At 38.6% G+C, this 13,200-nt stretch overlaps 1 protein-coding gene across 3 annotated transcripts in view; it reads right to left on the bottom strand.

The window, feature by feature from the left end:
* Positions 1 to 13,200, bottom strand: part of LOC126177843 (SWI/SNF-related matrix-associated actin-dependent regulator of chromatin subfamily A containing DEAD/H box 1 homolog) — a 184,239-nt gene that overhangs the window by 57,571 nt on the left and 113,468 nt on the right. For all 3 annotated transcript variants that reach the window (XM_049924487.1, XM_049924488.1, XM_049924486.1), the window contains exon 8: positions 3,792 to 3,988. In XM_049924487.1, coding sequence (XP_049780444.1) covers positions 3,792 to 3,988 — 197 coding nt within the window. The remainder of the gene's footprint in view (positions 1 to 3,791; positions 3,989 to 13,200) is intronic.

The raw sequence follows: 13,200 nt of genomic DNA on the forward strand, positions 1-13,200 counted from the left end.
TCAAACAACACAGAAAATTTTGAAACAGTTAAAAGTTTCAGAGGAAAATTAACTAACTACCAGCCTTTGTGACGATGGTCGTCTTGGAATGAAAACTTACATTGCTCGCTACCCCCCCCCCCCCCCCCCCAAACAAGATCTGCTTCACAGATTTACATTAACATACATGAATGTTACCACATGGCAAATAAAAAATCTAACAGGAAGAAAGAAAGGGAAAAAAAGAAAACATTTCGATCAAGTATACTTCATCTATCCAGGATAAGATTCCCTGCCACAATTTAATTTCCTTCACTAGCCACATTTGAGGCTAAACATTAAATACTCTTTTCATTAAAACAGCAAGCTGGGAAAGTTTCTACTATTCTGTTTCCACCAATCAAGTGGATCATCATCATTACTGCCATCCATACAGGTTAAATATAGGTCAACCTCATTGGTGGATAACGTATCACGTGGCCCACAGTGATTAAGGAGTGGACACACTGGAAGCATCGTCATATGACTTTCATTCACCAAAAGTTGCACAGTATCATGTCAAGAATCTGAATACAAGCATAACAACGGAAATGCTCACACTGCAAGCATATCAATAGTATGACTGTGTATGTAAACATGTGACCGGTGACCAGATGCCATCCTTCTGGGATTTTACAAGAGTTTTTGAAAAAAGTACCAGACCTTATCTTTTGTTGCTGAAACCAACAATGGTATCGGGGTGCAGGGGTGCAAGGACTCCATGTTTGTAGGCACACATACTGTGCGTGCCTGATTTTTTTTTTCATGACTGAAAAAACCAGTTACTGGCTAGCTGGTGACAAGTGAAATGTGTAAGTGGTAGTTGTCGGATTTTGTGTTGTGGGTAAAATTACAGAAAAAGTGGAACAACATTATTGTATCAAATTTTGTTTTAAGCTTGGTGATTCTCTTGTTGAAACAGTCCACAAGATTTGGCAAATGTTTGGGGATGAAGCAATGTGTACAATGTGTAACACACAAAGGAGGAGCACAACTGCTTCAAAGATGGTCACTCATCTGTGAAGTGTGAAACATGTTCAGGTAGGCCCTCAGTGTCTCCAAATGAGGTTGCTATTGAGCATGTCCCTGGTGATACAGGATAGATAAATCATGATCAGAGAACTTGCAGGAGATTCAAATCAGTATTGAATAAATTCATTCTGTTTTAATGGAGTATTTGGACCTCAGAAGGATCTCAGCAAAATCTGTGCCAAAGTTGCTGATAACTGAGCAGAATCAGCTTCATTTGGAGATTGCACAGGCAGTGCTGGGTACTGTGAACAGTAATCCCAACTAACTTAACATAGTGATAATTGGTAACGAGTACTGGGTTCATGGGTACATTTCGGAAACAAAGTCCCAGTCATTGCAATGGAAGCATTAATCGTTCCTGAAATCCAAAAAACCGAGACAGGTCTACAGTAATGTGAAAGTCATGCTGAATGTCTCTTCTGATTCCAGTGATGGTTCATCATGAGTTCACTCCAGAAGGTTCTAATGTCAATCAGGAATATCTACCAAGAAGTCCTGCATCGCCTCCATGAGGCAGAGAGACACAACAGCCAGACTTGTGGGCAGCAGGCAGTTGGTACTTTCACCACGATATCGCACCTGTTTGTTGTTCTCAATTAATTCAGAGTTTTTTGGCCAAACACAAAGTGGCAGTAGTTTGTTAGCCTCCCAATTCCCCTGATCTAGCACCAAGTGACTTATAGCTTTTCCCTAAACTGTAAATGACTGTGACAGGAACTAGAATTTCAAAAAAGGGAAGACATGAGAATTTGATGGAGCAGCTGCATACCATACCAAAAGAGGTTTTCATCTTCCAGCAGTGGCAGCAGTGCAAAGAGAGGCATGTCAAGAAGCTAAAACGGACTGCTCTGAAGGTGATTGTGGTCAAACAATTGTATGTGAATAGACAGCTACTCACCGTATAGTGGAGATGTTGAGTCAAAGACAGGAACAAAAAGATTGCTAAACAAGTAAGCTTCCGACCAAAAAGCCTTCTTATGAAGTAGAACACACACACACACACACACACACACACACACACACAACGATTGGTGGCAAAAAACTGCATGAATGGGAGGTTTCCACAGAAATGAACATAAGCAGTGAGTATTTTTCATTTTAGTACCATTTACAGGGGAAATTATGAACAGGATTATTTTGAAAGTAATTTTTATTACACAGTAGCACATTGCAGAATTTGTATGCTGTGTAGTGCTACCATAAATAATTTGCAACATCTGATATTTGTCAACAACACAAAGAATTTATTGTAACACTCAAAGCTATGTCCATATTTTATATCATGCCACTTTTACAAAACTTCACAATATTCAGTTTTGAATCTGTCATTGCTGGAATCTCCAATTAGACATTTAATTCTTGAAGTTCCCTCATTTTTCAAATGATCACTTGAAGATATGGTTTTTCCAAAAGTTGCTCCAGTTATTATGCTGACTAACCACACTTGTCAGAATGTACTCACATGTTTTCAGAGTCATTCTAAAATAACTGTAAAACTTATCTGGTTCATTGGGCAATTCTTCTTTCCTTTTATGCATCACATGTGCTCATTTCTTCCCTGCTTTTACACCATCTCAGCTTTCGCCTCAGCAGAAAAGAAATGTCATAAAAGGTTGAAGCCATTATGCCAATAACTAAACATGAGACAGTGAGTCGAATATGACTGCAATGTTCAAGCTCAAGTCCCACGACTCAGGTTTTACAAAGTTATGCAACAGCTTACTGTGCAATTTCGCCACCAGTGTTCACACAGCCTTAGAACAGATGGTCAGGTTATTTGAGCATGTGATGCTTGAACAGATGTGAAGGAAGTCAAACACAATTGCACTCAGCATCCAAAATGACTACATTGACATCTGCCAACTTTTCATGGAAATAAATACACCAAGCTATTTGAGCGAGCATATATGCCGGATACAAACCTTTAATTCAAAACATGATGCAATACATGTACATGAATATAAACAAATTACTTCTGTAGGTGACAGAAGTGACTGGTACAAAACTCTTTGCATACCACCCTGAATCTTTGGATTTGAAGGCTGACACTAACCCACCAAGGAATTAAGCATTAACTTTTCCTTTATCGGTGGATCACTAATTCTCCATATTTTGACTTGCATTTCTTAACATTTCATTTCACTATTTGCATTCAGTTTCTTTGTCAGACATATCTTCACAGGCCTTGCCATGGAGTTTTCCCTTTATAATGCCTGGTTTTTCTCTATTTCCTGATGTTGCATTACAATATGCACAAAAATTCTTAGATGCAGTAAATGAAATTCCACTTTCATACCACATCCTAATAATGCCACTGGTTTCAGATGATTAATTCTCCATTGTTGATAAAGAACATTGTGCTAGGCATACATTTTCTTTATAGTAAATAGTAATTGCTGCCACATCAAGTCACAACACGAACACTCTTTTAGTATTTTTGATTGAACGGATTGGTGGAAGAAAGTACCAACCTCTAAGAGCATTATTTGAGGTTTTGCAAATAATATGTTTGGTAAAATTCAAAGCCAAAGACATAAATATGATACGACTAAACAATTAATATTGCAGAGAGCACTTTTTAGTGGTGCATATGGAAATTAATGTAGCTGGCCTGTGGTGAACTAAAAAACACATAAGATAAAGTGATCATTCTAATCATAACTAAACTGTGAGTTAGCACTTTTTTCCATTGATCCCTTCGACTGATTGGATATTTCAACAGGAAAATAAGAAATTCTTACCTAGAGTTGAGGAAGGTACTATTATTAAGTGAGGAACATTTTGTGCGATCCCAAGTTTCTTGAGATGTGCTAGGAATGCAATTATTTGGACAGTTTTTCCAAGTCCCATTTCATCAGCCAAAATTCCATTGACCTTCTGATTGTGTAGAACCATTAACCAGTTTAGGCCAACCATCTGATAAGCTGTTAGCTTGAGACTGCAACAATGAATTAAAGTTATTACCTGACAAATCAATCTTGGAGTTATTCTAACACAAAATCCCATTTAAAAAGAAGCATATGCTTCACTGAGAAGCTAATTCATCAGAATAACACAGGTACATCACTGAGAACTGAAGCTATTACCAACTGTGCCAAAATATGCTTCTGCCTGCTGTCCGAATTAAATAAAATTCACTCCCCTTTTAAACTAACGAAGTTCAAAACTAATTACCTGTTCACACAACCTCATTTGAGCATGGGCTATCACCTGAGTATACATTGATTAAAAAATTTCAGTTTAAAATTGGTAGTTAACTCATAACCTTTTTATTTTTTATGTTGATCATTATACCAATAGATTTTAAGTACAATCCTTTTTCTAGATTGTACTAAGCAAGAAAGGAAATACACATATGAACCAAAACATTATGACTACCTGCTTAATAGTGTGTTAGTCAGCCTTTGGAAGTGGAAATTCTGTAAATTTTGAGTCACTGATTTGTATATGCAGAGTTGTCACTCAATAGCATGCCAAATGTGTTCCAACAGTCCCATAGAAGCTCAAGTGACTGTCGCATACAATAATACTGCTCACAATCGCCTGTATCTGAGTAACTGTACACGTTCTGAGCAGCCATTTACCTGGATGATGGTGTTGGCATATCTGGAAGCAACCCCTTATGTACATGTACCAAGAAATCTGATTTTCTATCAGGCAACATATTTCCATTGACCTATCCGTCCACTATCAATGATTTCACACCCACAGCAATCATAATTGAGAATGTTGTTGGGGTAACATGGGAATATGTAGGTGTCATTTGCTGCGGAACCCTATGTTCAAATGTGTGTGAATTCGTAAGGGACCAAACTGATCAGGTCATCGGTCCCTAGACTTACACACTAATTAAACTAACTTAGACTAAGGACAACACACACACGCATGCCCAAGGGAGGACTCGAGCATCCGACGGGAGGGACTGCGCAATCTGTGACATGGTATCTCTAGCCGCGCGGCCCCTATGTTCAATAATGAGTGCTGAACACTGTGCTCTGAAACACTTCAGTCCATGCCAGCACTGTATTCTGGCTTTAGAACTGTTACTGATTCCATTTTACAGTGTGGGTAAGCCTCTGAGCTCTACAAATGTGATGCACTGTTGACATCTAACATCTTGTCGCCTACTCGTGGTTTCACAGTCCCTCAACTATAGCATCCAAAAAAACGTGTAACATAATCTTGTTCTACATTCCTTGTGCAACCAGCAATGGTACAACCACACACAAATAAATAAAGAACTTTATACATCAAAATACTGTATTTTAAGTCGTTACACAAGTCACGAAGAAGAAACTATGAACTATTGTAATCTGTTAGAACTATTTGGAAACATAGCATTTTCATTTATTTCACTATCTCCCGACTTACAACGAATTGAAAAATTGATAGCACGACTTATGTTCACAGTTCTTGGGTTCCAAAATATCTAGCTTTCTTGTGATGTTCTGATAAACTTTCAGAGACAATGCAATAGAATCAAGAGGCAAAAACTGCAACAAAATAAAATAACGAACCTTTGTCCAGAAAAACCTATATCAAAACACAGAAGCCAAAAGGTTTCTGATACCTTATGAAAGACAACAAAACCCCGTAAGTAATCATTAAGAAACTAGGCAGCGCTATTTACATGTCCAAGCACATGACAAACTGCTGTCAGCTCCTGCCAAGCACTTCATCGGTTATGGACTTCAGTTTTAGGTCTAGTCCATCTGGTAGTGGAATATTGTGCATTGGTTTGTCTCAACAGTACTCACACTAGTTGGACAGATGTTCAACTGAATCAAACTATGCACCACATAACAGACATAATAAAGGTGGCCCCATCCTATTGGCTACCTGCAGTAAGCAAAATAGCTCCTGAAACTTCCTGGAAGATTAAAACTATGTGCCAGACTGAGACTGAAACTCTGTACCCTTGCATTTTGCAGGCAAGTGCTCTACCAACTGAGCTACCCAAGCAGGATGCATGAGCCATCTTCACAGCTTTACTTCCATCACTACCTCATTCCCATCATTCCAAAATTCACAGAAGTTCTCCTTCTCAGGGAAAACTCCACTGTAGAGTGAAAAATTCATTCTGGAAAATAGGTCCTCTCCATGTGTGACAGGGGCAATCACTCATTAATGAACTCAAAAAGATCGAGAACAACCATCTTCTACAATTTCATGATGGCATCCTCGGCAGTGAGAGAACAAGACTGAACTCTAGCGTCAACCCCTAAAACGTGCAACAGTTTTGGGTGAAAATTTGATTCAGCTTATATGATCACTGGAAATAGTGGACCAAACAGTCACTCTCTGCCTTTAATAATATGCCTTGCCTCACCACCACACAATCTGGATTTGACAAGCATTACAAAATCTGGGCTACTCTAAACAGAACATGAACAAATGGCAGCAGCTGTACTGACTCACTGAATCGACTCTCCCAAGTGCGACTGTGACGCAGCTACGCAAACTGTAAAACATACAGTTGAAAATTACCCACTGATAGCTTTCTCTAGAGACTGCTCCAAATTCTTGCATGCTACCAAAAAGGTGGTAGAATACATTAATAACATGGGTATTTGGCTGTGGATATTTTAATACATTTTATGGTTATTTATATTTGGTGTATTTGTATATCCTTCTTTTCTTTCTATATAACCTGCACGTCTTATATGCATTCTTAATGTCCATACTGTAGACTCTTTACGAGTAATTACAGGGTGTATACGTGGACGAGGAAAAAAAATTCCTGGATTTCCAGGTTAAAAATACACTTTCTCCCGGATGAAAATACACTTTTACGTGTTAAGTAACAGTATACTTTTCCTCAGAACTGTAAAACTTATCAATGAGCTTCTGTAAGCCAATCGTAGCTCATGTCCAGCGATCTTGCCAGGCAATGACAATGGGTATTCAGAGCATAGGACATGTGATATGGTCAGCCAATAACATCACTGTTAAGTAGCGTGAACACACAAACAGGAAAAGGTAATGGTTTAAATTAATATACATAGTGTTGCTACAAGAAAAGAAACGAATATTGGTCTCTCAGATTAATAAACTGCAAGAGAAGCTAAGCTTTCACACATAATGTTGATCTTTTTTACACGTGTTCCACTTTAAGATACATCTCACAAATGTATCAGTAAAATTTTTAACATCGACACAAATGTCTGATTTTCTCGGCTCGAAAATATTCTAAATGGTCATCCTCAAAGATTTGATTTTTGAATGAGAGTCAACCGCACTGTGTTTTAAGAAACTCATTGGATATTCACGCACAGAGTTTACCTAGGGTAAAACGAAATTTACTTTGAAAGTAACGCTTTCCAAACAACCATTCGGAATATTTTCCCACGACCTGTTAGAAATATATTCGTTTCAACAGTTGCCAGAGAGTGCCAGATAACAGGCGTCGCCGCGCTTGCGCAGCTACGATGACGTAGGAAACCTGTACGTTCGTATGTGTAAAACATTAAAAGATCTTACATTATGTCATAAAAGAAACAAGACATTAGAGAAACTTCCTGGGAGATTAAAACTGTGTGCCCGACTGAGACTCGAACTCGGGACCTTTGCCTTTTGCGGGCAAGTGCTCTACCATCTGAGCTACCGAAGCACGACTCACGCACGGTACTCACAGCTTTACTTTTGCCAGTATCTTGTCTCCTACCTTCCAAACTTTACAGAAGCTCTCCTGCGGACCTTGCAGAACTAGCACTCCTGAAAGAAAGGATACTGCGGAGACATGGCTTAGCCACAGCCTGGGGGATGTTTCCAGAATGACATTTTCACTCTGCAGCGGAGTGTGTGCGCTGATATGAAACTTCCTGGCAGATTAAAACTGTGTGCCGGACTGAGACTCCAACTCGGGACCTTTACCTTACACGGGCAAGCATTCTACCAACTGAGATACCAAAGCACGACTCACTGCAAGGTTTGCAGGAGAGCTTCTGTAAAGTTTGGAAGGTAGGAGACGAGGTACTGGTGGAAGTAAAGCTGTGAGGACGGGGCGCGAGTCGTGCTTGGGTAGCTCAGTTGGTAGAGCACTTGCCCGTGAAAGGCAAAGTCCCGAGTTCGAGTCTCGGTCGGGCACACAGTTTTATTCTGCAAGGAAGTTTCATATTAGCGCACACACTCCGCTGCAGAGTAAAAATCTCATACTGAAGACATTAGAGGATACTCCTACAGCATTGGAATTCTGTGAACTTTACTAAAATGCATCATTCGGCTTAAAGTGCACATTCATGTGGTCAGATTCATATGTAAACTTTCTTGGAGTACCAGTACTGTATTATCTCATGTTTGGTTCTTTATCAAGGCACAATGCCATACGTGCTAGAGGATGTAAATGTGAACTTGAAATGCAGCGCACAGTTGAAACTAGCCAATAGTGTGGAACTAAACACTTCGTTTCAAATAAATTGACTACCTCGGCAGAAAAGAAAGTCAAATTTCTTTAACAAACCGAAAAAAATAACTTCATTGTTCTGCAAGGCGATTAATGCTTGACTGTCAGAAAGGTGGAAATAAAATCAAATCTGAAACTAATTACATATTTTGGCCTTCCATAATTATGTGAATGTACTTTAATTCACTTGATAGCTCCCAGTCACAGAAATCGATTTTGTTTTCATTTGACGTGAGAGCAATAAACGAAGAGGAAACAGCAAAATCACTTAACGTAAACACGGGTCACGTGGAGACTACCACCTCCCCACTACAACTCAGACTGCTCTGTGCATCAGGTCCGGATCTATGATATTTCCGAACTGGGGCAATATTAGATAGTGGCGTTCCCCTCCCTCGAGCTTTGTGGTAGGATGCCAAAAATTAAAAAAAAAAAAAAAAAAAAAAAAAACAGACGCTTCAAAAATATCTTTATTTTGTAGAGCACATCTTTCTGAAGAGTCTGATACATAAAACATATATGTTCGTGGGAAACTTAACACATGTTACTTGGTCTTAAGTGTGCCAAAGTGCAGTGCCACGCCTCTTCACACAACATTCTTCCATCGCACGTCTCTGATTTCGCTCTGTGGAATTCAGACACGTAATATTTTGTAATGGGTGCTATCAAACTATATTCATGCCAGTGGAAATTAAAATGTCCTGTGGTGCCTCTCCTGCTTCCAGTCGGCCAGTTTGACATCCTGCCCCTCTTTTAAAAGATCTCGCAATTAATACTGGATGGGGTTATTTGTAACTGGCAGAAAAGAACTCTTCAGAAAATTTGCAGTCTTTACTGCCTATTAGCTAATAAATTGCTGTTTTGTGTGATATAAAATTAAATAGAGGGTACATAAAATGAGTAAAGACAAGAGACAAGCAAGACAGTACACGTTTCTTCAATCCTTAAGCCCTACCTTTTTTTCTCTCTAATATTGCCACAGCTTTATATAGAGTACTTTCCTTTCTGGGAAAGAATCTATTACCTCATCAAAGTTCGTCAACGTTTTGCTACATGAAGAAACGAAATGTCGTTGTCTAATATTAGAAAAGCTGTTAATACAAATTGTACCCAGGACTGGTGTGGTTTCTCGATCTGATTACGTGTATTTTGTCACTGCTAGATGAAACGAAATAGGCCTGTCCAATATTGCAGCAATTGTTACACACACCAAATAAACGAGACTGTTTTAGCACAAATGGTCATTTTTACAACACGACAGAATATAATTCACCAATGACCAATATCAAATGCCTATTAGGCCTACTACAAGAAAAAGTTTTATGTTACGAAATAGTTTCACATTTCATTCATACTCTCTCGCTTCTGAAGCATGAGACCGAAAAGTAGTAGTACGAAATTTTTTAAAAATTTGGAATCTTCATATTGTTCTGTAATTTGTGCGAGTCCCCATTTCTTCTCCTTCCTCGTTTTAACAGACAATCTTGTCAGCACTAATTCTGTAACTATTCCTGCCAGTGTCAAAACTTATTCTTTGGTTAATTTCAATAACCCTGCCACAATCACTGGTTTAGCTACCCCGCATTTATTCTCCAGTTAGGCATTATTACGTGTTCGTATAACGCGTTTTCCGCGCTGCTCCCAGAATAGAATTTTAGAGGCTGCTAGCCAGGGACTGTACAACTGGCCCTTAGTGGTGTAGTGGTCTGGTCAAAAATTTTCCGTCAAAATTTCATTTTCTCGGATACATGGAGGAGACGATACGCAATCATTGTAGCATATTATTCCTGTTAATTGTTTATTTCCACTCTGGCAGTCCGAATTTATTTCGCTAGTAGTTATAACAACGCTGACCATTTGCAAACCTTATCAACCACATAAACAGCGATTGGCATTCACCCGTTCGGCTTTATTTCACTCAGCTCGTATAGACCCGTCCCCTTTTCTCTGAAAGAAAGTTTATTTTTAGATGTGACGGGGATTCTGCTGGCAGAGATATCACATACACTACGCACACATTCAAAAATGAACTTACGATTCTTTCAGAAATCAATTTACAATTTGTTTTAAAATATTCAAAAACCAGCAGGGATGCGTTCAAAATCATATGAGTACTCGATAGACCAATGTGCGCTGGACGCTAGGCGCTTTGTGAAACAAGGTCTTTTTCCTCAATAATATGAATTTGGCGCCCTTCCCCCCAAAACTGCCGCCCGGGGCAGTACCCAGGTTTGCTCCCGCCCCCTAGTTCCGGGCCTGTTGCGGATACGTGGATCTGGCAGCTTAGGCGCACCAGTAAAATTTTTCTGGATAGCATTTAGCTGCTTGCTGCTATTGCTTATATAGCTAACTGCCACACTTCTGTAGCCAAAAGTGGGAGAAGGTACTACTCGTACGTAATTCAACTGCACATGTGCATAAGCTTACTCGCAACCACTCGAACGAATCATGTAAAAAGTTGTGACGTCACACTCATCGGAGGCAATTTGTTGTTGTGAAACATTGCAGTCTCCCAAAAGCATTTGACACATTTTGCTGTTGGCAGACGCTTATATGAGCACTGTGTTTTGTTGTTGTATATGGTGCACTTCCTTTGCAACTTAAGTTTTATTTTTGTTTTTTTCTCTCTTTCGTTTTTTATTCCTGCAGTATTATTCTGCAGTAGCGAGATAAAGTAATAGTCTTTGTCAGAGTATTGGTTCTTACCAGTCAAAGTTACAAAATTTAACTGACAACTAAAACAATGAAAAATTCCCGAAATTCTAAAAAATCCCCGGGTTTTTCCCGGATGAAAAAATTCCCGTGTTTTTCCCGGATCTCCCGGTTGTCCCGGGTCATACACATCCTGAATTAATTCATGTGATGTACAGTGCCCTATGCTAAACAAATAAATGGACACCATGTACCTCATTAAATCATTTACGTCCACCCCAATTGTAAAACAAAATTTATGTTGTTTCACTGTAGTTTTATGCAGTTTGAATAAAAATCTAACTTTCTCTTCAAAATAACAGTTATCTCCTGATATTATTTGATCCCAATATAAAAGCAGAATCTATGGAGATATCCTGAGCCATGACCATATCGCCACAGCATCATCTAATAGACATCTGAAAACCTGCCAAACATGAAGAGGTTTCGTGGTATGTTAAACACATACTCTCACAGAAGAACATGAAGAATTGCAGATGGATTGCAACAGTAAATTTCACTGAAACAACAGAGGGTAATCCTAACATCCTAATGTCTTCCATCAGTGGTTATAAATGTGGTGATTCGAGTAGAATCCCTTGTGCAAAACATCACATCAGAGAGTGAACAAACCTATGAAAAATCAAAAAAATCAAAGTCAACATTAAGAAAAGATGTAAAATTAAAGATTAAAATGATGCTAATCAAATTCATCTTTTGTAACTTTATCATCAGAGAAGAAATATGTGAAGGGCAGACTGTTACCATCAAGTTATACGATGACATGAAAGACCACCTTCCCAAAAGTGAAGAGCTTGAAATCCAATCTATGTTAAAGCAAGACTTGGGTTCTGCTTTATGACAAACCTCCAGTGTACCCTTTGATGAATTCAGGAGACAACTCTCTTCACTCATCATCAGCAGGCATCTTTCTTTTCCACTGCAGAAAGAGTCCTATTCTGATACTTGAAAGGTAGTGACCAACTACATGCCAAAAGAAGACATCAAAAATATGTTCAAGGGCCACAGTATGAGCGAAGCAAGTGCTGGTAGTGAGGGTGATTCTACAGCAAATTTTTGTACACTCACACGAGTTTCTTTTCACTAGTTTAATTACAAACCATATGGGAAAGTTAATCCAATGACAATAGTGTGTTTAAATAAACTCATCAAGGAACAAGAGTGGCAGGACGCTTACAGTTCCAATAACATAGATGACAAATATAATGCTTTCCTTAACACATTTCCCAGGCTCTTTAAGAGTTGCTTTCCATTAGAATGTTCTAAACGTGGTACTAGCAGTAAAATGCACTCTGGGTGGCTGACTAGTGGGATAAGGATATCATGAAGAACAAAGCGGGAATCATATTGAAATGTTAGAAGTAGTTATAATCAAGGTACAGTGGTCCATTTCAAAGAGTATTGTAAGGTGCTTAAAAGTGGTATTAGGAAGGCAAAGTGTATGTAGTATTCAAATAGAATACCTAATTCACAGGATAAAATTAAAACCATACGGTCAGCAGTGTCTGGTCAGCAGCACAAGGTCGACGACATAAAGTCAGTTCACAGTAAAAATATTTCTGTTACTGATAAATCTGACATATGTACAGTATTTAACAAACATTTTCTGAGGATTTCTGGTGAATTAAATAAAAATTTAGTCTCTACAGGGAATCGTATAACTTTCTTGGCAAATGCCTTTCCAAGATTGATGTCTGAAATACTCCTCCGTGATACAGACAAGGGGGAGATTGAGTTAATAATTAAATCACTGAACACTATGACTCTCATGGATACGTTGGAGTGCCTAGCAGAATATTAAAGTAGTATGCTGCACATGTTAGCCCTGTTAGCCGTATTTGTAATTTTTCGTTTAGGTATGTTCAGTTTCTTGAACGATTAAAGCCGCTTTATAGAAAGGGATAATGTAGACAATTTTAGACCTATTCCTATGCCATTAATGTTTTCTAAAGTTATTGAAAAGGCTATGTATGTAAGAATAATTGATCATTTAATATCACATAATTTGCTATCAAATGTACAGTTCAGCTTTAAAA

The sequence above is a fragment of the Schistocerca cancellata genome, chromosome 1, assembly GCF_023864275.1.
Source record: "Schistocerca cancellata isolate TAMUIC-IGC-003103 chromosome 1, iqSchCanc2.1, whole genome shotgun sequence".
Lineage (NCBI taxonomy): Eukaryota > Metazoa > Arthropoda > Insecta > Orthoptera > Acrididae > Schistocerca > Schistocerca cancellata.